Below are 25,772 nucleotides of genomic sequence, written 5' to 3'. Positions count from 1 at the left end.
GAATCTCATGTACCCATCACTAGCTTCAACATTTACAAAGATTCAGCCTATCTAATTTATATTTTTGCCTCCAATATCTATTACATTCATTTTAAAACTTTTTAAATTTTAAAACAATTATGGATTCATAGAAAGTTGCAAAGATGGTGAGAGGTCCTACATACTCTTCAGTTTCCCACAATGATACCTCATGTATCAAAACCAGAAAATTGATTTTCGTATGTGTGCACAGTTCTGTCATTTTATCCAATGTATAGATTTGTGTATCTATCACTGCAATCAAGATAAAAACTTCCATCACCACAAACTTCTTTATAGTTACAGCCACCTCTCTAATCCCTGGCAGCCACTTATCTATTCTCCATTTCTATAATTTTTTCATTTTGAGAATGTTATGTAAATGGAACCATACAGTATATGACATGGTATTGATGTTTTTAGCTACTACAAATAAAACTATCAACATTTGTATACATTTTTATGGATATATGTTTCTCTGATATAAATGACCGGGAATGCAATTGCTGAGTTTCATGGTAAATATATGCTTCGTTTTTTTAAGAAACTGCCAAATAATTTTCCAGACTGGCCAGACCATTTTACATTACATGAGCAATGTCTGAGAGCTCTAGTTTCTCCACCTTTCTTTTTCACTTAAAATAATGACTTAGAGTGCTTTCCGTATCAGTACAGAGTTGCCTCATTTTTAACTTATTTTTCATAGTATGTGTATACAGATTAGTTAACCATTTCCTTATTAATGGGCATTTTGGGTTGTTACTATAAATAGTACTGCACAAGTGTCCTTGTAGCTGTTTCCTTGACAACTCCTTCTACAGGGATGAAATAAGATATTCCCATTTAAACTTTCAATACATTTTGCCAAATAGCCATCCAAAGCGTCAGTAACAGTTTACTTACCATCAGTAGTAATTGGACTATTACTATCATTAAATACTTTGCGATAGGATTATGCATTTCTTAACTACCAGTAAGCTTGAACATTATTTTATATGTTTTAGTCTTTCCCTACAAAAAAAAATCAAAAGGTATTATTAACCTCATTTAACTATTGAGGAACATAAAGATCATCATTTGTTACTTGCCAAAGATCACGTATCAGTGGGAGGGCAGCAAGGAGGCTCATCCTAAGTCTGTCTACATAGTCTTTTTAAAACAAAACCCTCTCTGATTCTTTGGTGAATATGAAGAGCAGGAGCAAGCTAGGGACACATAAAAAAATGTCCCTCTGTTCACAACAGAATCTACTGTCTAGCATTCAACTGGTTTAATAAGTTCCTTTTTAAAATTTGAGTGTTCCCTCAGAAAACTAACTCTTATGAATCATCTGTATCAAAATTATGGCCGTTAGATAATCAACTTGGCTTCCTTTCTGGTAAAATTAATAGGCTGAAAAGAATAGGGATTTTGATTGGGGGAGAGATGGGTGAATTTATAATCCTATAGCAATTATAGGAGAAGTATTTCAGTTGAGAGGCTTTAGCATCTAGAATTTGGCATAAAAGACCAGAAAGTGGGAGAACAAGGCTGCCCAAGATGGGAAGAAAGGAAAAGAGTTTTAAAAAATCAACTTCCCTCAACTCTGTTTACCTAGAGATCAGAATATAGCAAATCCAAAGTTAAAAAACAAAAAAATCTACAGGGTCTATTTGCATGCAAATTATGCCAAAGGCCTAAAACATACCTTAAATCAGCATTTCTCAAACTGTAGTCATTTGTGGATTACCATTTGGGGAAATGTACTATTTCATGGTTTTTGCTTTACCCAGGAACAACAATTTCCTTAACATGTTTGCTCAAATAAATTAAATTGATATCAGTTAATTTAATGGTATCAATACAATCATCAGATGATCCTTTAGGGACTGATTAGCACTATTATTTCCTTATATAGGTGTCACAAAAAAATCACTGCTTGATTTGACTGTGAAAATTTAGATCTGGACTACTATTCTTATCAGGAATCCGACTGAGGTATTAAGATGTTGCTCTAAGGGCTGGTGGAAAAGGAATATGGGTAGGTAATTGTGGAGTGGAATAAATAACAGTATTTATTATCAGTAGTCACATTTTTATTGAGAGGTGTAAAATATATGTGATCAATGATAATATTTCCATTTGTAAATGTAATAGCTGGGAAGTATGAAGACCTTTATTCAATTTTTCATCAAGATTGCCATCAAGTTAGTCATACATAGGCCTCTGCATGTCTGGAATTTTCTTTCTATTGGATAGGAGTATACAGTAGAAAGTCAGGTGATAATATTTTTATTAAAAAAAAAAAAAGCAGCAAACTCAGTTCTTCTTAGTCTTAAGGATTTCTGGATTTCGTCCTTGGAGGAGGTCAGGATCTTCCCAAGGCCTAGGTCCTCTAATATTCTTCCAGTCATCAAAAGTAGAGTCCTTTATTTTCTATAGAACCACAAACATTAAAGTATACATATTAGTGTAGGTTCTCTGTGGTTTTGATCAGGACATCACTGACTGAATGAATAAATAAGTGAATGGAAAGAATCCAAGAAGGTCTCAATTAAAATTTTAGCAAATAAATTAACTACACACAAAGAATAATAATTAAAGATATGTTTCTTAGTATTTGGAACTTTCTTGCTTGCTACTGATGTTAGTGCCTACCTTTTCCCCTATAAGAATAAAACTAAATCAGAAAAAGATCAATGTGCTTTACTTTTGAGAGCATAAAAAGGCAAGAAGCTGGGAAAACAAAAGTCCAAATCTCAAGGCAAATCCAGCAAAATGACTAAAAGTAAGCAGTTAGTATGGGAGGTAGTAGTCAATGAGAGGAAGAAAACAAAGGTAGGAAATCCTAAAATCTGCTTCAAGAAAGAAAAGAGATGAAGATGATCTGTTTTGGGCCTGAGAAATGAGTCTGGGCTTAAGAATTAAAAGGCATCCCCCACAGCTGCCATGAGCAAAACCATTTTGGGCATTCAGACCTAATTTCAACTACAATTTGGGTAGTCTGAATTAATCTTCCAAGCACAGAAATGAACGTAGGATAAACAGGGAAGACCATAAATATTTCATCCTTCTGATCACCATTCCAACAAAAAAAGTTATATATCTGCTGCTTGACAGTTAAGGAAAAATTGAATGAATAAGATAGAAAAAGGCTAAGAGAACACAGAATTCCTTATATTCATTCAGAAATAGGGAACATGGTGTAAATTAACCTTAAAACTTGGGAACTAAGCATTGCTTTCTTACAACTAGCTGTTTAACTTTAGACAAGTGTTTAGGCCGTCTAGGCCCTAATTCCTCATAAATAATATGAAAAGTCTAGACCAAATGGTCGACATGGTTTCTTCAGTTCTCAAATTCTATGGTTTCTAAAAGAACTAAAAGGAAATTTCCCAGACAAATCCTTCACAGCATCATTACTGGCATAGTGCTAGGTTATCTACAAGTAATAAGTTACAGTTTTTGGCCATATAAATGGGGAAACAGTGAATGAAACCATTCTCTAAATTTCACTTGCAGTTTTACCAGGGGTCTTTATTAATATACATGGATGAACAAAATTCCATTGATTTAGGGTGCAAGAAGAAGGTCAAGTGTTTTTGAGCACAGTTATGAAATGATCTAAAGTACGAAAAGGTTTTTAAAAAGAATAATGACCATCACCCAGACAACATAAACTATATAAGCTCATAAGAATTTAAGATATTTCTTAAATGGGATGCAAGATTGGCAGAACAACTTCATGTAAAAGTGGACTGCCTTTCAGAAGTCTTTCATGAAGGAAAGATTCCCTGTGGAATTCTGCAAAACATGTAGAGTGCTAGGCAAGACCACCTAAGGCTTACCACTTAACAGCCAGCAACTATAGGATCGAGTGTGGAAGAGAGATACTAAAAGTCAAGAAGTGCTGGGGAAAAGCAGTGTCAAGAATCCTCAATACCTTGTCGCCACCCTGAGACACCAAAACGGAGTAAGGACTACTCAAGATCCATCCAAACAAAGCTTGAAGCCAAGCTCTGAAACAATCCTCTGGGGAGATTGTTTGGAGATTGAGCTGAGTCCCACCAGCTCAAGGAATTAAGAAACACCAAGACTTTCCAAGATTCTTCCTACCAAAGTTCAAAACCAAGTATACACCAGTTCGAGATGACCAGCCAATAAATGAACTGCCTGCTAAACTGAGAATCAATATTTTTCAAAGAGTCTTCAATGTATTGTTCATTCACAATGTCCACCTTTCAATAAAAAATGAACAGACATACCAAGAAACAGGAAAATAAGATCCATGATCAAGAAAGTACATGAAAGCAAACCTCCCTCAGCATACCAAAGTATAAGAGATGGAGAACATCCTCCCTTCTCCATACCCTATAATAATACAAAGTGCTATTAAACTCCTTGATATCTGGTAATCAGATGGGTGGAAAAAGGCACCTGATTATAATTTTAATTGATGTTCCTATTATAATGAGTGCAGTTGAGCATTTCTTCCTATGTTTAAGAATGATATATATTTCCTTTCCTCTGATCTCTTTACATGCTTTGCCTATGTTCCTACTGACCAACTGAGCTGATGGCTTTTTCAAATGGATTTGTATGTGCTCTTCATATTTAAATAAATTAATTAATCATGATAAGACAACATATTTTTAATTTCTCATTTAACATATGATTTAATTTACATTATTTTTTCTAGGCTTAATTTGAATTTTTATAAGTGAATTTATAAATCTTTACTTTTATGGTTTCTGGATTCTTTATCATTTAAATAGGCTTTTCTGACTTGAGACCACATTAAAAAAAACTCCATTTTTTTTTCTCCTAGTACTTAGTATTTTGTTTTTTTATCTTTAAATTTTTGATCCATCTAGAATTTTATTATTTGTCGTATATGAAGGATGGAACCATTGCTATTTTCTTTTCAAATGACTACTTAGCTATCCCATTACCATGGACTAAACATCATTTTTTTCTACAGTGGCAATAATTTAAGTTTATCTTAAGGCAGACAGAACCAGTCACTGGCTAGAAAGACTGTTTACTGTTAAAAAAGAGTATGTTAACATACTGTACCTCATACTCTGACTCCAGTGATACTTGATTCATTTTCAGTTTTTTTTCCAACTCAGGATCAATCTGTAGAAAAGAAAGAGGTGCCACATAACTTAAAATCTGTTAGACTAAATTTTATAAACTACAGAAGATATGGCTGGGACAGTACAACGCAACAGATTATAAACACATGGTAAAATCTCTATCCATTCCAATTATATAATGATAACTAACATACTACTGCCACCACTACTACAACTAAGAGCATCTAACATTTACTGAGCATGTGTTATGTCAGACATTTTGATATGTATTATATCGTTTAATCTTCACAACAACCCAGGAAATAGTTATTATTATCCCTACTATCCCAAATAAGGAAATGAGATACAGGAGTCTGGATAACATGTCAAGAGGCAAGGCTTGGATTTGAACATTGGCTCTCTGTCTCCAGAGGCCATGCTATTAACCACTGGCCTAAATTATGTTAAAAAAAAATGATATAAAAATAACATGCTGCTATTGAAAATAAGAAAGAACACCTTCCATAGGCCAGAAACAAAGAGCTATCAATCAAGGAATTAGACAGGATTCCATATTGGTAAACAAGAGCAAAGGCCATGCTACCTGTGTATGGCAAAGTCTGAAGGAAAGAAGACTGTAAAATACCGAAATTAAAATAAACAACAAAAAATAAATTGAATAGCTGAATAGTGACTGGATATAGCTTAAGAGCAAATTAATAAACTAAAAGTACAATATGAGGATTCCAGATTCCACTAGAAGGATGCACAAAGTGATAAAGATGACTTGAATGAGAGAAAAGTTCTGTTTGAAACTAGATCCAAAAGTTCCCACATAAGTCTTTTAGGAATTCCAGAATTAGCGTATGAAGAGAATGGAGAAAGGGCAGTAATTAAAAGAATAATAGCAAAGTATACCACATTATATAGAAAAGACATGTCCTTAGACTGAAAGAACACAATTAAAAAAAAAAAAAAAAAACCCAAAATAAAACAAAAAGAATTCACTTAGTCGAGGAATGGTAAAACTTCAGAATATTAGGGATAAAAAGAAAATCTCAAAAATGAAGAGTATAAAGACAGTGTAAAGGAATGAGAATTAGAAAAAAAAAAAACCTGCTTCTCAGCAACTCGGAATGCTAAAAGAAGATGAAATTATATCTTTAATATTAATACACTGTGAGAGGATTACTGAACCTCAGTTCTATTTTCACTATTTTTCTCCTTTCTTCTTTTCTGGCTTCTACTTGAGTTTTCTCAACCACTGTTTTGAGTGGTAGACATACATACAATTATATGTACACAGAATCCCAATAATTCTGAACTCATATATTAACTAATAGAGATTTTATGCCTGAAATATTAAAAATAGCTATGGTACTTATAAGAAATGCACATTAAGAAAAGAATAAATGCACAAGGTTGAAGGGAGACGGTTGCAAAAGAGATTAATACCCCACCTCCCATGCACACACACACATACACACACACACATGATGGATGGGGGTGGAGGAGGGAATCAACACATAATAATATTTATAATGGTCAAAACAGAATTTAAGCCAAACAAACCAAAAAGGAACCCTTTATATTAACAGAACAATTCTTCAACAAGACATTGGAATTGCAGAGTATTAGGTGACTACCTTGTTTTGAGATTTGTATAGTAGAGATAGATAAAAATACAAGGAGAAATTAATAAATACAAAAAGCAGTGGAAGAGTTTTAACATCATCTCTCTCAGAAACTAATAGATCAAGCAGATGACAAATATGATTACTAAAGGCATGAGTAAAATAATTAGCAGGCTTTTCTAATAGGTATATATAGAATCTTACAACCAACAAACTTAAGATTGCCATTGTTTTCTCCCAAATACACAACAGACATATTTTATACCAGGGCATAAAGGAAATAGAGGCAAATTCATATGTACAAATTATTGCCATATAGTTTTAGCTTCCTGGCTGCTAAAACAAATACCATACAATGGGTTGTATTAAACAACAGGAATTTACTGGCTCACAGTTTTGAAGCTAGAAGTCCAAAATCGAGGCATCATCAAGGCAATGCTTTCTTTCCAAAGACTGTGGCATTTTGAGGCTGGCTGCCAGTGACCCTTGGTCCTTGGCTTTTCTGTCACATGGCAATGCACATCATGGAGGCCTCTCCTGGATTCTCTTCCGGGTTCTGTTGACTTCTAGCTGCCCTGTCTTCTTTGTGGTCTTCTCTATAAGGCCTCCAGTAAGAGGATTAAAACCCTTCCTGATTCAGTTGGCCACACCTTAACTGAAGTTACCTCATCAAAGTAGAGTAGAGAGTAGAGAGTCAAGAGATTCTATCTTCGTGGATGCAATGCCAAAAGGATGTTTCAGGATATTATTATTCTGAATTATTCAGATAATCAGAATAATTCAGTTCAGAAACATCATCAAAGGGTTTGCAACCGTAAGAATGGATTAAAATAAAGAACTTGTTTTCCTGGGGTACACAGCTCCAAACTACATACATACCATATTCACTGACTACAATCAATAAAATTTAAAATCAAATAACAAAAAGAAAATTGCAGGAGGAACCCATATATTTGTTGAGGTTTTTTCTTTTGCCCTCTGAAATTGCTCAACCAGTATTCCAAGTTGATCAGCAGACTCTGGTAGCATGGTGTTTCTGTATTATCTGAAACTTCTGAATACTTACAGAAACTTCATCTTGGATATGGATTCAGATTTATGTTTAGGTTCTTTTTTTTTCATACCACGACTCCTTCCAGAAAACAGCATTATTAGCAATCTTCTATCATAAACCACTGTAACTTCAGTATTTTCACTGTAACTTAAAATCATATCCTGAAACATCCTTTTGGTGTTGCATCCACGAAGATAGAATCTCTTGACTCTCTACTCTGAACGATGAGGATTCACTCCCTCCAATTCTTCTCTCCCCTTTTATCTCCCAACTTTTCTCAACCTGTGTTTTCACTTGCAATTGTGGGGATGCACGAGTCTTCTAGGGCAGGCCATGAGTTGGTAACTCTGATAAAGGTCTTTGATGAACTCCCCAGAAGAGGCTGGCTGGCTGAAGCAGGGAACCCATATATTTGGAAGCTAAACATGTTTTTTAAAAGTATATTCACATTTTAAAGAGGAAATCATACTGGAAATTATGAAGTATTAAGAAGCAAAGGGCCACCTTGTTGAATGTCTTTTTTACTTGAATACATTTTAGTTTATCTTTTTGGGTTTTCTTGGCAGACATTTAATCTGTGCATGACATTTCCATCTCTTTTATTCCACTTATTTAAAAAAAAAAAAGCAAGTGTATAGGATAGGACCTTCCAGGATAGTGCTAAAAAGTAACTATGATAGTAGATATTTTTTCTCTTGTTCCTAGGTTTAATGGGACTACTTCTAATGTTCCCTTACTAAGAATGATATTTCTTATGATTACAGTTTTTAAAGAAAAGTAGCTAGATCAACACACAAAAATCAAAAGTGCATGGTTCCACATACAAAATCCCAACCTCATTAGTTGTCATGGGAAATTCAAATTTACTACATAATTAGAAGTCAGTTTAGAACACACCCACCAAAAATATATTTAAAAACAAAATGGAAAACAAACAAACAAAAAATACCCAGTATTGGCAACTCTCTGGAATCTTGAAAAACTGACACAATCACTCAAAAAAACAAAACAAAACAAAACAAAAAAACAAAAAAAAAACAAAAAACACAGTTTGGAATTATAAACAAATTTGAAGTATGATACACAAACCCTATGTCCTGGTTTGCTTAGCTGCTGTTATGCAAATACCAGAAATGGATTGGCTTTTATAAAGTGGATTTATTAGGTTACAAATTTACAGTTGTAAGACCATAAAAGTGTCCAAATTAGGGTATCAACAAGAAGATACCTTCACTGAAGAAAGGCTGATGATGTCCGGAACACCTCTAGCAGCTGGGAAGGCACGTGGCTAGCGTATGCTGGTCCTTTGCTCCCGGGTTGCGTTTCAAAATGGCTTTCTCCAAAATGTCTCTGGGCTCCTATCTTTGCTCCATGCTTCTTATCTCCTGCCACATATTTATTTGTTTCCTGTCTATCTTCCTCCACTGGAATTTTAAGTTCCATAAGCAAAGGAAGTTCAATTATTTAGTTTTGTTTACTGCTGTGTCCCAGGAAACAATATATGTCTCAATAAATTTGTTTTCAATAAACATTTGTGGAAAGACAACTGGATGAATGAATGAGTGAATGACTAAGTGAATACTGAACTTTTTTAATGACTTCAGATAAGCTCTAGAGAAAACAGACTTTCCCCTTTGGTCTATTTTAAAATATAATAGATTTTCTATGACTGAACCATCAATAAATGGAAAATCACTGACTGGAATGTGAAGGTATCAAACCAAGCATAACTTCGGTGACATTAATTCTAGCTTTTAATCAAGAAGATAAATGGCTTTATGGTAGAGTACACAATCAGCATATTTAACTTACTAGAATTCATGCATATGGGCTACACCCAAACATACACCCACATATCTATCTATATATTATACACACAAATGTATTCCCCAATATTTAGCATATGATTTTACCTAATTTAGAGATAAATATCCAACCATAGCCTACAGAGATGGTTAACCATCACATATATGTAGGTGCCATACATTTACATGTACATATATATAGATATGTCTAACGTGCACACATATATATATGTGCTTAATTTACCTACATATATCCATCTAAAATATATCTAAAACCAAGTGTATATATACATATACATGCATTAACACACACACAAGAGAGGTAAAGACATACAAAATGAGAACAACTGTTAAACTGAGTATGTGATTCTACTTGCCATTTCATTTGATGTATGTATGTCCCAGAAGAAAGACGAGATGTCTCTAGTCGAGAATATCATACCCTCAGGAAGGTCTTTCTTTGGGATCCTGCCTAGAATAGCCTCTTGCTCCATTTCTATCCAATTACAATGCTTTTAAAAATTTATGACTCAACTTTTGATGTTTGACTGATGCCAGCCTTCAAGTCCCCAACCCTCCCCATTCTCCTTTGCTCTATATATGGGCAATCTGATAAGAAAGCCCAGGTATGCTGTCTGTCCCTTGGCACTATCAGAAATTAAGGGAGATTTTAAAGGTATTTTCAGTACTAATTTGTGTACAATTTCTGCCTTACCAGCATAAATTAAAACCAAACCCCTAAATAAGAATACCACTCTATTGTATATTTGTTAAAACATCTTCATGTGCCTTTATTTTTTGTACAGGAACCTAAGATAGCGGCTAGGTGAGACAGGGCAAAAAAACACCTCAGTGAAAAATACAAGATAAAAAACAGAAAGTGACCCAGAACACCAGTTTCAGTGATGCACCAGCTGGACAAGGTCCGCTAAAACCACAGGGACTGTCCACTTGGTGAAACCAGTAGTCTGCATTCTGAAACAAGTGAGTAAGCTGGCTGAAAGTCCCGCGGCCACGCTGCAGTGTGGGGAAACCAGGAGTTGGCGCTTGGAGACAGACTAGTTCTTTTTTTAAAAAAAAAAAAAACAGAAAACCCAGGAGCGGCTGCAGTTATGATGGTGAGAACCACGCAGTGAAGCACGGCAGGACGGGCTGTGCCAAACTCTTGGTGTCTGGCATGGAGGACAGACCGCTGCTGATTCCCTCAGGGCCTAGGGGCAGAGGGGAGAGCCAAAAGGAGAAAGAAACCATGCTGCTTTCAGCTGGCTCACCGTTGAGCCGGAGACACTCCTGCCTGGGGCTGTACCCACAGACCAGAGCCATGCCAGGAAACCCAGTCTGATGGGGAGTGTATCCCATGGCACCGCACACATGCCATGCTATCGGCCGTGGACAGTGGCCTTGGGTGCATACACAGCTAGTTGTGCCGGAGCTGGGAAGGCGGAGCTGTGTGAAAAGGGAGGGGGTTGAGATGTCCCTTCACTCATCTTTGCATCAGGCTGGGAGCGCCCCTGCATGACCCGGCAACCCGGGGCTTCCCTTGAGGGACGGCGTGCACTTGTGACATAGCATAGCCTTCCTTCAGCAGAGGTTCTGGAAGAGCACAGCTGAGAAGGGGGGCCCACTCAGAAAACCCAGGGATTCTACGTCAATGCCAGGGAATTGTGGCTCAGTGGCAGAGAAAATCTGAGGCAAAACTGAAATGAAGGCTTAGACTCTTGCAACAGCCTTGAATCTCCGGGAACACCTGGGAGGTTTGATTATTAAAGTTGCCCTGCCTCCCTAACCACCCAGATACACACCCCACATTCAGGGTGGACAGCACCAACAACTTACCCAAACTGAGGTCACCAATTGAACCCCACAAGAATCATTTCCCCACACACCACAAAGACAAAGTTGAGGAGAACTGACTTGAGGGGAGTAGGTGACTTGCAGATGCCATCTGCTGGTTAGTTAAAGAAAGTGTACGCCACCAAGTTGTAAATCTGAAAAATTAGATTGTTTTTTTTTTTACAACTTGAAAGAACCCTACAAGCAAAGCAAATGCCAACAGGCCAAAAACAACAGAAAATCTTAAAGCATATGATAAAACCAGAGGACACAGAGAACTCAATCCCAAACACCCAAATCAAAATATCAGAAGAGACACAGTACTTGGCGCAATTAATCAAGGGACTACAATCAAAGAATGAGAGCATGGCACAGGATACAAAGGACATGAAGAAGAACATGGCACAGGATATAAAGGACATAAAGAAGACCCTAGAAGAGCATAAAGAAGACATTGCAAGAGTAAATTAAAAAATAGAAGATCTTATGGAAATAAAAGAAACTGCTGGCCAAATTAAAAAGACTCTGAATACTCATAATACAAGATTAGAGGAAGCTGAACATGACTCAGTGTCCTAGAGGGCCACAGAACAGAAAATAAAAGAACAAAAGAAAGAATGGAGAAAAAAATCGAAAAAATCGAAACAGATCTCAGGGATACGATAGATAAAATAAAACGTCGAAATTTAAGACTCATTGGTGTCCCAGAAGGAGAAGAGAAGGGTTAAGGTCTAGAAAGAGTATTCAAAGAAATTGTTGGGGAAAACTTCCCCAACCTTCTACACAATATAAATACACAAAGCATAAATGTCCAGCAAACTCCAAATAGAATAAATCCAAATAAACCCACTCCAAGACATATTCTGATCAGACTGTCAAATACTGAAGAGAAGGAGCAAGTTCTGAAAGCAGCAAGAGAAAAGCAATTCACCACATACAAAGGAAACAACATAAGACTAAGTAGTGACTACTCAGTGGCCACCATGGAGGCGAGAAGGCAGTGGCATGACATATTTAAAATTCTGAGAGAGGCAGGCCGCTTCTCAGCAGGACTGAAAGGGCTCGTGTAACCGGCCTTTTCGGCTCAGTAGGCGGCCTGGCCCCAGCTCTCCTTGCCTGGCCACGCGAAGGTAGCGGCTCTTCTCTCTCATCGGCCCTCCCAGGATCCGCTTCCTTCCTCTTCCGGAAGCTGGGCCCTCAGGGCCACCGCCGCGGAGCCTGCGGCCGCAGTGAAACCCAATTCCAAATTTCCAGAGTAACTGGAAGTGCCATCTCCAGCCGGAGGACAGGCCGAGGGGCGGTGCCGGCGGCTGCCGGGGAGAGGGAAAAATTGAGTGCTGTGAATGGTTCTAGACTCATTACCTTTTCGAGCCAAAAGGAAAACAGTCTTGAGTCTTTCTTTTTATGGGTTGGAAATACTAAGTGAGAAATTAGTGTATATGATGCTGGAAACTTGTAGAGGTGAACTGCTCCTGACTGAAAGGCCTGAAACAGATGTATCTTCCAAGTTCGCATCAAGACAATGACTAGTAAGACAATGATGGGTCAAGAAGACCAGTGGAAAACTCCCTAGGAGAGAGCCATAGAAAATGTACACTTCAGACGAGAGATGTAATCAGAGAACTCAGAAAAGAAAAATATATCATGTATGCCCTCAGAAGGCTAAAAAGATTTTTATTCATATGCATAAGATCACTCAAATAGATGATCAAATATACCAGTGCCTTGAATGCGAGCAAAGCTTCTGTGAAAACTTAGCTCTTATTATGTGTGAGAGAATCTATACTGGGGAGAAACCTTATAGATGTGATATGTGTGAGAAAACCTTCATCCAAAGCTCAGATCTTATATCACACCAGAGGATCCACACTTATGAGAAACCTTACAAATGTAGCAAATGTGAAAAGAGCTTTTGGCACCACTTAGCCCTATCAGGACACCAGAGAACACATGCAGGTAAAAAATTTTATACGTGTGACATTTGTGACAAGAATTTTGGTCAGAGCTCTGATCTGCTTGTCCACCAGAGAAGCCATACAGGCTAGAAACCTTATCTATGTAGTGAATGTGATAAATGCTTTAGTCGAAGTACAAACCTCATAAGGCACCGAAGAACTCACACAGGGGAGAAACCATTTAAGTGTCTAGAATGTGAAAAAGCTTTTAGTGGGAAATCAGATCTTATTAGCCACCAGAGAACTCATACGGGTGAAAGGCCCTACAAATGTAATAAGTGTGAGAAGAGTTACCGACACCATTCAGCCTTCATTGTACATAAAAGAGTTCATACTGGGGAGAAGCCCTATAAGTGTGGTGCCTGTGAGAAATGCTTTGGCCAGAAATCAGACCTTATTGTGCATCAGAGAGTCCACACAGGTGAGAAGCCGTATAAATGCTTAGAATGTATGAGAAGTTTTACCCGGAGTGCCAACTTAATCAGGCACCAAGCAACTCACACTCACACTTTTAAATGCCTTGAATTTGAGAAGAGTTTCAACTGTAACTCAGACCTTATTGTGCATCAGAGAATTCATATGGAAGAGAAGCCACATCAGTGGTCTACATGTGAGAATGGCTTCCTCCTAGGCATGGACTTTGTTACACAGCAGAAAATGAGAACTCAGAGGAGCTACATTATAAATACAGTTTGTGTGATAAAAACTTTCACCAGACCTCAGCCCTTCTTCAACACCAGACAATCCACACTGGTGAAAAACCATATACCTGTAATGTGGGTGAGAAAGGCCTTGACCTCAGCCCTCCCCATGCATCAGAATCCTCACAAATGTCTTCACTAGCTGAGAAGTTATAATACCATAAAAAATGTATTTACATGTCAGAGGACTTACTAAGAAGAGAAACCATAGGAAAATCTCAGACTTTCCCCATAGCTCAGACTTCATTGGGGACCAGAGAACCTGCACTTGTAAGAAGTGTGAGAAACATTTTGCCCAGAGAGCTGTCCTGGCAAGACCTCATCGGTTTTTCTACTGAGACACCCTACAAATTCCCTAAGTTTTGGAAAACCTTTAGTCCAAGCTCGAATCTGATCACACACAAGAGGATTTACACAGGTGGAAAACCTCACAAATGTAGTGAGTGTGTGAGAGCTTTCTAGCAATGCTCAGTTCTCTTTGTTTTGAGAGAGTCCACACAGGAAAACAACCATGTAAATGCCCTCAGTGTCAGCAGTGCTTCAGGCTGTGTGCATTTCTCGTTAGACTTCAGAAAACCCACACTGGGGAGAAACCTCAAGTGTGATGAAAGTATCTAACAGAACTCTGACTTTCAAAATTCTATATGTGTCTTATGTGTGGCAAAAGCATCAGAGCGTCAGTTGGAGAGCCCCCTTGCATTTGCACACCCACAAAAGAATCTAGACGGAGGAAAAAACCTTACAAGTATTGGAATGGATAAAGCTTCTGTCAATGATCAGCTCTTGTGGTACACCAGGGAACTCACATAAGTGAAAAACCCTATAAACATAAATACCTTGAGGCTGAAAAAAATTTTGTTAGAAGTTTCTACCTTATTGGGCCCTAAAGAACTCACTCTGCAGAGGATTGTGCTCTAATGAGAGATCTAATTGTCGGTGAGAATCTGTGTACATATAATATGTATGAGAACTGTTCTCATAGTTGACCCATATGGTAAAAATGACTTTAAATAGAGTCAATATGGAAACACTTTTTTAGGTACCTGGAAGCTCTTTCTGGGAGTTGTTAGGGCAGGTCAGAGTAGGCCTGATGGGTAACTCAGGTAAAGATGCTTTTTTTTATCTGAACTACTTAATGGTTGCTTTACTTTCATTTTTTTTTTTTTTTTTTTTTTGAATTCAGAAATCCAATAAAGGCAAGGACTATAACCATGAAAAAAAAAAAAAATTCTGAGAGAGAAAAATTTCCAACCAAGAATACTTTATCCAGCAAAACTCTCCTTCAAATTTGAGGGAGAGCTTAAATTTCTCACAGACAAATGCTGAGAGATTTTGCCAATAAAAGACCTGCCCTACTTCAGATACTAAAGGGACCCTACCGATGGAGAAACAATGAAAGAAGAAAGAGATATAGAGAATTTTAACAGACATATATAGAACCTTACATCCCAAATCACTAGGACACACATTTTTCTCTAGTGATCATGGATCTTTCTCCAGAATAGACCATATGCTGGGACATAAAACAAGCCTCAATAAATTAAAAACAAAAACAAAAACAAAAAAACAATTGAATATATTCAAAGCACATTCTCTGACCACAATGGAATACAAATAGAAGTCAATAATTTTTTATTTGTAACACCACTATTTACTTCCTACATGATATAAAATACACAAACTCTAATGACAAATCAGTGGTTTTGGACTCAATGTAAAATACGTAATTTTTGACAAGAACTATATAAAGGTGGGGGAATGGAGGAGTATAAGAACATAGTTTACGTGTCCTATTGAAGTTAAGTTGGTACCAAAGAAAAACAAGATTGTTACGGATTTAAGAGGTTAATTTTAAGCCCCACAGTAGACACAAAGAAATTATCAGAGAATATGACCATAGAGATTAAAAGTAGAGTATAGGTTACAAGAAGTGGGTGAAGGGGCAATAGGCAGTTAAGAAATGAGTGTAGAGTTGCTGTTTGAGGTGAAGGGAAATATCTAGTAATGGATTGTGGGAAGGTGACAGCATTACAACATTCTAAATGTGGTTAATCCCACTAATGGAATGCTAGGGAGGGGGTGGAATGGGAAGATTTAGGCTGTATATATGTTTCCACAATTGAAAAAAAAAAAAAAAAACGACAATCTAAATAGATGACAATTGAATGTCAAAGATGATCCAGGATGGGATCTGAGGATGGAGGACAAAGAGGCTCAAAGGGACACAGTTGAGACATAAGAAGAAGAAGAAAAAAAGGAAATATAGAATGTAAGCTTTGTATCAATGTTGAATTTCTTAGCTGCACTTAATGGGATTACATAAAAGAATGTTCTTGTTCATGGGAATTGTGTATGTGAATTATAGTGTTTGTTCAAGGATGTGTGCAGCTAACTCTCATATATTCAGAAGACAGAGCAATAGATGATGGATGATAGGGAGGGAGGGAGGGAAGGAGAAATGGTGGTGTGACAGCATGTTAAAGTTGGTGGATCGGGGTATGCTGGAGTTCTGTGTATGGGGTTTGTATTGTTTTGGCGACCGTTCCTATAACTTTGAATTTATTTCAAAATAAAATTTAAAAAAAAATGAGGTTGAGGCAAAAGTGCAGAGTCCTCTTCCTTTTCTTAGTGTGTGTCTTGTCCTGGGCATACACTTATAGCCTTAGGAATTTCCCGATTTACAGGGATCCAAACACCCCCTATGTTCCATATGAAATACTTTACCCTCCTCCTGGGTGCTCTATTGTATGTCTTTTAAATCAAATTCATTTATCAGATTGTTTAGGTTTTCAGTTTCCTTATTGGTCTTGTCTGGTTGATCTATCCATAGAAGGGAGTGATGTGTTGAAGTCTCCCACTATTATTGTGGAAACATCAATTGCTTCCTTTAGTTTTGCCGGTGTTTGTCTCCTGTATTTTGTGGCACCTTGATTGGGCGCATAAACATTTATAATTGTTATTTCTTCTTGTTGAATTGCCCCTTTTATTAGTATGCAGTGTCTCCCATAACATCCTTGCATTTAAAGCCTATTTTATCTGAGATTAATATTGCTACTCCTGCTTCCTTTTGGATGTAGCTTGCATGAAATATTTTTTCCATTCTTTCACTTCCAATTTCTTTGTGTCCCTGTATCTAAGAGGAGTCTCTTGTATGCAACATATTGGTGGTTTATTATTTTTTTTGATCCATTCTGCCAATCTATATCAGTTAATTGTAGAGTTTAATCCATTTACATTCAATGTTATTACTGTGAAGGGATTTCTTGAATCAGCCATCCTATCCTTTGGCTTATGTTGTCAGATATATTTTTCCCTCTCTCTCTTAATGTCCTTTAACATACCCATACTGAATCTCTTTAGTACTGAACCTTTCTCCTTTTCTCTCTCCTTTCTGTTTCTCTGCCAGTAGGGCTCCCTTTAGTATCTCAAGTAGGGCAGGTCTCTTGTTAGAAAATTCTCTGAGCATTTGTGAAAAATTTAAGCTCTCCCTCAAATTTGAAGGAGAGCTTTGCTGGATAAAAAACTCTTGGTTGGGAATTTTTCTCTCAGAGGTTTTTTTTTTTTTTTTTTTTTTTTAATTAAATTCAGTTTTATTGAAATACATTCACACACCATACAATCATCCATGATATACAATCCACTGTCCACAGTATAACTAGTTATGCATTCATCACCACAATCTATCTCTGAACATTTTCCGTACATCAGAAAGAACCAGAACAAGAAGAAAAAATAAAAGTGAAAAAAGAACATCCAAATCATTCCCCATCCCACCCCATTTGTCCTTTAGTTTTTATCCCCATTCCTCCACTCATCCATACACTAGATAAAGGGGGTGTGATCCACAAGGTCTTCACAATCACACTGTCACCCCTTGTAATCTACATTATTATATAATTGTCTTCAGGAGTCCAGACTGCTGGGTTGGAGTTTGGTAGTTTCAGGTATTTACTTCTAGCTATTCCAATACATTAAAGCCTAAGAGGTGTTATCTATATAATGCATAAGAATGTCCACCAGAGTGACCTCTCGACTCCATTTGCAATCTCTCAGCCACTGAAACTATTTCGTCTCATTTTGAATCCCCCTATTGGTCAAGAAGATACTCTCAGTCCCACGATGCCAGGTCCACATTCATCCCCGGGAGTCATACTCTGAGTTGCCAGGGAGATTTACACCCCTGGGAGTCGGGTCCCACGTAGCGGGGAGGGCAGCGACTTCACCTGTCGAGATGGCTCAGTTAGAGAGAGAGAGGGCCACATCTGAGCAACAAAGAGGTACTCAGGGGGAGACTCTTAGGCACCATTACATACAACTTTAGACTCTCCTTTGTAGTAATGAGCTTCATAAGGGCAAGTCCCATGCTCGAGGGCTCAGCACATCAAACCGCCAGTCCCAATGTTTGTGACAATATCAACACCAGTCCAGGTAAGGATGTCCAACACATCTGCACCTTTCTCCAGATCCTCGGGGCTGGGGAGGGGGAGGCTGTAAATATAATTTTTATTATCTGCCCAAATTACTCTAGGATGTGTCACTATTTCACTCCAGCCTATACTAACCTACCGTATCTCACTTCCTATTCAAAGTTCCATGCAATTGTGGTGTTTGAACAAATCGACTGTAGAGTTGTACCGTTTAGAAAATTTAGATCCTGTACCAAATAGATATCTATTCCCTTGGTCTCATATGAAAGTTGAAGTTTTAAAACACAATCAGTTTCAACCTTTATCCTTTGGCCTGGCTTGCCCTGGTCTTAACCAGACCTGCTTCATTCATATCACTAATTGAAGTCTGGGCTCTTTTTCAGCTTTTTTTTTTTTTTTTTTTTGACAGTGGCTGTATGCACTACTACTGACATTCATATCTGCTGAGCTCTAGCTCTGAGTTTCAGGTGTCTCAGAGATATGCATTGTTCCAGAGACCAATCAGGTTATACACTAGGGGATCAGCATCTCAAAGTTTAGAGATAGGCCTTACAATTCAGGGACAGAGTTAACTGCTGTAGAGCTTACAATCTAGGGACTATTACAATTATTGTGTCCACATTAGGCTATGTTCTAAGATTCAATTCTGAGTTTACACATTGTAGTTAGTCCATATTGGTGAGGGATCATCCCTCTCACCATGTTTTCTCCAACACTTTTACATCTATATATATATTTTCCTACAATTTTATAGAGTTATATTCACATACCATACATTTATCCACAGTGTACAATCAGTTGTTCATGGTATCATCATAAAGTTGTACATTTATCACCACAATCAGCACTTGAACATACTGATTACTACAAGAAAAATTTTTTTTTTTTTTTTTAGCAATAAGAAAAAAATGATAAAAAGAAAAATAACATGTCATACAATACAATATACTACTAAGGACAGCAAATAACACCACTACCAAGAATCCCATATTACTCCCCTATATCCCCCTCTCATATACATTTAGCGTTGGCATATTGCCTTTGCTACATTTAATGGAGGTATATTACAATGTTACTGTTGACCATAGACTCTAGTTTGCTTTGATTATGTTTTTTTCCTGAATACCATCCCTTTTTCAAATTTCTACATGGTTGACATTCATTTGCTTTCCCACATGCAAAAACATTTTTATATTTGTATATTTAGTAACAGTCATTGGCCACTCCAGTTTTTGCCACGTTATACAGTCCCAGTCTTTATCATCTATCTTTACCTCTGGTGTCATACATTCTACCATCCCACCTCTTTCAGCTTTACTCACAGACATCTTTGTTCAGTGTACTTACAATACCGTGCTACCATCACACAGTATTATGCTATCTATTTCTGGATCTATGCAATCAATCCTAAACATTCTGTAGTCCTTCAGCATCAAATGGCTGATCTCTGCCCTCTTTCTATCTCCTGGTCGCCTGTGTTGTCAGCTTTTAACTCCCAAAGTTTGTTGATTAATGTCTGTTCATATTAGTGAGACCATACAGAATCTGTCCTTTTGTTTCTGGCTAACTTCACTCAACATAATGTCCTCAAGGTTCATCCACATTATTACATGACCCATGTCTTTGTTCTGTCTTACAGCTGCATAATAGTCCATCATGTGTAAATACCAGTTTGTTTATCCACTCGTCCTTTGATGGACATTTGGGCTGTTTCCATCTCTTGGCAATTGTGAATAATGCTGCAATAAACATTGGTTTACAAATGTCTGTTTGTGTCTTAAGTTTCAGTTCCTCTGAGTATATACCCAGCAATGGAATAGCTGGGTCATATGGCAAATCTATATTTAGCTTCTGAGGAACCTCCATACTGTCTTCCAGAGTGGTTGCACCATTCTACATTCCCACCAACAATGAGTAAGTGTGCCTCTTTTTCCACATCCTCTCCAGCACTTGTCATTTTCTGTTTTTTGGATAATGGCCATTCTGGTAGGTGTGAGATGATATCTCATTGTGGTTTTGATTTGCATTTCCTTAATAGCCAGTGAAGTTGAGCATTTTTTCATATGCTTTTGAGCCATTTGTATTTCCTCTTCAGAAAAATGTCTGTTCATGTCTTTTGCCCATTTTTTAATTGGATTGTTTGTCTTTCTGTTCTTGAGATGCAGGATTCCTTTATATATTCGGGATATTAAACCCTTATCTGATATGTGGTTTCCAAATATCATCTCCCATTGTGTAGGCTGCCTTTTTACTTTTCTGACAAACTCCTTTGATGTACAAAAGTGTTTAATTTTGAGGACATCCCATTTGTCTTTGTTCTTTGGTTGCTCATGCCTTGGGTGTGAGGTCTAAGAAACCATCTCCTTTCACAAGATCTTTAAGATATTGCCCTACATTTTCTTCTAAGAGTTTTATGGTTGTGGTGCTAATGTTTAGGTCTTTGATCCACTTTGAGATAATTCTGGTATAAGGTGTGAGATGGACATCCTCTTTCATTCTTTTGGAAATGGATATCCAGTTTTCCAAACACCATTTATTGAACAAGCTGCTCTTTCCCAGTTGCTTTGGCTTCACTGCCTTATCAAAGATCAGTTGTTCATAGATGTGAGGGTCTAGTTCTGAACACTCAATTCGATTCCATCGATCAGTATATCTGTCCTTATGCCAGTACCATACTGTTTTGAGCACTGTAGCTTTGTAATATGCTTCAAAGTCAGGTAGTGTGAGACCTCCCACTTCATTCCTCTTTCTCAAGACATTTTTGGCTATTCGGGGCACCTTATCCTTCCAAATAAATTTAGTTGTTGGTTTTTCTATTTCTGTAAAGTAAGTTGTTGGGATTTGAATTGGTATTGCATTGAATCTGTAAATCAGTTTAGGTAAAATTGCCATCTTAACTATATTTAGTCTTCCAATCCATGAACATGTTATGTTCTTCCATTTTTTCAGGTCTTGTTCAATTCCTTTTAGCAGTTTCTTACAGTTTTCTACGTAAAGGTCTTTTGTGTCCTTGGTTAAGTGTATTCCTAAGTACGTGAATCTTTTGGTTGCTATTGTAAATGGGATTTTTTTCTTGATTGCCTCCTCTTGTTGCACATTACTTGTGTATAGGAACACTACAGATTTTTGCGTGTTGATCTTGTAGCCTGCTACTTTGCTGTATTCATTGACTAGTTCTAGTAGCTTTGCTGTAGATTTTTCTGGATTTCCTACATATAGTATCACGTCATCTGCAAATAGTGAAAGTTTTACTTCTTCCTCTCCAATTTGGATGCCTTTTATTTCTTTTTCTTGCCTAATTGCTCTAGCTAGAACTTCCAGCACAATGTTGAATAACAATGGTGATAGTGGGCATCCCTGTCTTGTTCCTGATCTTAGAGGAAAAGCTTTCAGTCTCTCCCCATTGAGTGCGATGTTAGCTGTGGGTTTTTCATATATTGCCTTTATCATATTGAAAAAGTTCCCTTCTATTCCTATCCTTTGAAGTGTTTTCATCAGGAAAGGATGTTGAATTTTGTCAAATGCCTTTTCTGCATCAATTGAGATGATCATGTGGTTCTTCTGCTTTGATTTATTGATGTGGTGTATTACACTCATTGATTTTTTTGTGTTGAACCAGCCTTGCATACCTGGAATAAATCCCGCCTGGTCGTGGTGCATAATTCTTTTAATGTGCTGCTGGATTCGATTTGCGAGTATTTTGTTGAGGATTTTTGCGTCTATATTCATTAAAGAAATTGGTCTATAATTTTCTTTTTTTGTAGTATCTTTGCCTGGTTTTGGTATTAGGGTGATGATGGCTTCATAGAAAGAGTTAGGTAGCTTTCCCTCTTCTTCAATTTTTTTGAAGAGATTGAGCAGGATTGGTACTAATTCGTTCTTGAATGCTTGGTAGAATTCACATGTGAAACCATCTGGACCTGGGCTTTTCCTTTTTGGGAGCTTTTTGATGACTGACTCAATCTCTTTACCTGTGATTGGTTTGTTGAGGTCATCTATTTCTTGAGTTAATGTTGGTTGTTTATGCTTTTCTAGGAAGTTGTCCATTTCATCTAAGTTGTCTAGTTTATTAGCATATAGTTGCTCATAATATCTTCTCATTATCTCCTTAATTTCTGCAGGTTCGGTAGTTATATTTCCTTTCCCATATCTGATTGCATTTATTTGCATCTGCTCTCTCTTTTTTTTTGTTAGCCTAGCCAGTGGTCCATTGATTTTACTGATTTTCTCAAAGAACCAACTTCTGGTTTTGTTGATTCTCTCTACTGTTTTCCTGTTCTCAATTGCATTTATTTCTGCTCTAATCTTTGTTATTTCTTCCCTTCTGCTTGCTTTGGGGTTAGTTTGCTGTTCTTTCTCTAATTCCTCCAAGTGAGCAGTTAACTCTTCAATTTTTGCTCTCTCTTCTCTTTTAATATAGGCATTTAGGGCAATAAATTTCCCTCTCAGCACCGCCTTTGCTGCATCCCATAAGTTTTGATAAGTTGTGTTTTCATTGTCATTTGCCTCGAGGTATTTACTAATTTCTCTTGTAATTTCTTCCTTTACCCACTGGTTTTCTAAGAGGGTGTTGTTTAGCCTCCATATGTTTGTGAATTTTATGACCTTCTGCCTTTTATTTATTTCCAACTTCATTCCATTGTGGTCTGAGAAAGTGTTTTGTATAATATCAATATTTTTAAATTTGTTGAGACTTGCTTTGTGACCCAACATGTGGTCTATCCTAGAGAATGTTCCATGAGCACTTGAGAAAAAAGTGTATCCTGCTGTTGTTGGATGTAGTGTTCTACAAATGTCTGTCAAGTCTAGTTCATTTATCATACAATTCAACATCTCTTTCTTTAGTGATCCTCTGTCTAGATGTTCTATCCATTGATGAGAGTGGTGTACTGAAGTCTCCAACTATTATTGTAGAGGTATCTATTTCTCCTTTCAGTGATTGCAGTGTTTGCCTCATGAATTTTGGGGCATTCTGGTTTGGTGCATAAATATTTATGACTGTTAAGTTTTCTTGATGAATTGACCCTTTTATTAATATATAGTGTCCTTCTTTGTCTCTTTTAATTGTTTTGCTTTTGAAGTCTCACTTGTCTGATATTAATATAGCTACTCCCGCTTTTTTCTGGTTGTTGTTTGCATGAAATATCTTTTTCCAACCTTTCACTTTCAGTCTATGTTTGTCCTTGTGTCTAAAGTGAGTTTCTTGTAGACAGCATATAGATGGGTCCTGTTTTTTAATCCATTCTGCCAGTCTGTGTCTTTTTATTGGGGAGTTTAATCCATTTACATTTAGTGTTATTACTGTAAGGGCAGTACTTTCTACTACCATTTTGTTTTTTGGAATTTATATGTCATATCTTATTTTTTCCTCTCCTTTTACCTTTCCTGATAATCTTCATTTCTGCACTCTTCTCCAACTCTCTCCCTCCTGTCTTTTCCTATCAGCCTGTAGCACTCCCTTTAGTATTTCTTGTACTGCCAGTCTCTTATTCACAAACTCTCTCAGTGTCTGTTTGTCTGAAAATGTTTTAATCTCTCCCTCATTTTTGAAGGAAAGTTTTGCTGGATATAGAATTCTTGGTTGGCAGTTTTTCTCTTTCAGTATCTTAATTATATCATGCCACTGTCTTCTTGCCTCCATGGTTTCTGCAGAGAAATCTGTACATAATCTTATTGACCTTCCCTTGTATGTGATGGATTGCTTTTCTCTTGCTGCTTTCAGAATCCTCTCTTTGTCTTTGACATTGGACAATCTGACCAGTAAGTGTCTTGGAGTAGGTCTATTGGGATCTACTCTATTTGGGGTACGTTGTACTTCTTGAATCTCTAATTTTCTGTCTTTTATAAGAGTTGGGAAATTTTCAGTGAATATATCTTCTATTACTCTTTCTGCCCCCTTTCCCCTCTCTTCTCCTTCTGGGATACCCATAACATGTATACTTGTTTGTTTCATGTTGTCACTCAGCTCCCTAAGACCCTGCTCATATTTTTCCATTTTTTTTTCACCATGTTCTTTTGTGTGTATGAATTCGAATGACCTGTCTTCCAGTTCACTGATCCTTTCTTCTGCCTGTTCAAATCTACTGTTGCGTCCCTCCGTTGTGTTTTTCATCTCCTCCATTGTGGCCTTCATTCCCATGAGTTCTGCCATTTGTTTTTTTAAGTTTATGAATTCTTCTTTATGGTCAGTCAGTGTCTTCTTCACATGCTTCAGCTCTTTTGCTATATCTTCCTTCATTTCATCAAATTTATTTAGCATTAGTTGCCTCCACTCCTGTGTCTCAGCTGAGCTATTAGTTTGTTCCTTTGGCTGGTCCATGTTTTCGTGTTTCCTGGTATGGCTTGTTATCTTAAGTTGTCTAGGCATCTGATTTTCTTGATTAGTTTATTTTGGAGCTTGTTTTCTGTCTTTTACCTAGTGGTTTTCTTGTTGGTTGGCTTTGTTCTCTGGCCTCTGTTATTCAGTTCAACTTATTCTAGACTTCTAACTTAGGTTCTATTTAGTAGATCAGAATTTTTCCCCTCTTGTTTTTTCTGTTTCTTGCTCTGCCTCTATGTAACCTTTTTGTGAGTGGGTCTCATCAGATATGGTCGACCCTAGTCAGATTTTCCCAGTCTAGTGAGGCCCAGGTCTCATTGGGAGGGTATGGAGTTTTCCTGAGAATGAGGCCCTCCTATGAGGCCTTTAGAATTGGTGCTTTTCCTCTCCTGTCCAGCAGGTGGCGCTGGCCAGCCCGCAGCTCCCCCACCAGCGTAAGGCGGTGTGGAGACTTTAGTTCTCCTGGTGACTCTGATCCTGTCAGGGGCGTGGCTGACTGAAGCCAGAATCTGAATTCCAGCCCCTGGGGTCTGAATTCCCAGGAGGACTGCCAGTTGAGCTGGACCTCCCTCCACTCTCCCAATCCTCAGAACTCCAGTTGTCTCTCAGGGGCACTATTCCCTTCTTCTCTCTCCTCTTTGGGGCCTCTCCAGGTAGATTCCTTGGTCAGCCTGAGTTGCCAATTAAAGACGGGGGTGGAGGCCTTCAGTAGTGAATACGGAATTCAAAGACACTGTGGGTAATCTGTCTCCCACAAGCCCAGCCTAGTCCTTCAACCTGGGCTTTCCGATAGAAAATAACCACATATATTACTTTTAGATTTAAAAAAAAAAAAAAGTAGACAAGAAATCAAGAAAAAGACAAAAGGAAAAAAAAAGAGTCTCTTTTAAAAGTCTTTCCCCAGCCTGGAAGTTTTGTCAGTGTCAGAATAGAGCATTTAAAGATATGCTTTGGGCTATTGTCTGATAA

General features: G+C 37.4%; 1 protein-coding gene across 1 annotated transcript in view; it reads right to left on the bottom strand.

Moving 5' to 3' along the window:
- Positions 1 to 2,071: 2,071 nt before the first annotated feature.
- LOC119531292 (cytochrome c oxidase assembly protein COX16 homolog, mitochondrial) overlaps positions 2,072 to 25,772 on the bottom strand; it is a 40,052-nt gene continuing 16,351 nt past the window's right edge. The window contains exons 3-4 of the mRNA XM_037832411.1: positions 5,074 to 5,136; positions 2,072 to 2,433 (exon numbers count right to left, since the gene is read on the bottom strand). Of these exons, the coding sequence (XP_037688339.1) occupies positions 2,317 to 2,433; positions 5,074 to 5,136 (180 nt within the window). The 3' untranslated portion in view covers positions 2,072 to 2,316. The remainder of the gene's footprint in view (positions 2,434 to 5,073; positions 5,137 to 25,772) is intronic.

This window comes from Choloepus didactylus, chromosome 4, assembly GCF_015220235.1.
Source record: "Choloepus didactylus isolate mChoDid1 chromosome 4, mChoDid1.pri, whole genome shotgun sequence".
Classification (NCBI taxonomy): domain Eukaryota; kingdom Metazoa; phylum Chordata; class Mammalia; order Pilosa; family Megalonychidae; genus Choloepus; species Choloepus didactylus.
Note: the sequence above shows the minus strand (reverse complement) of the source record. Positions and strands in the feature narration are given on the sequence as shown.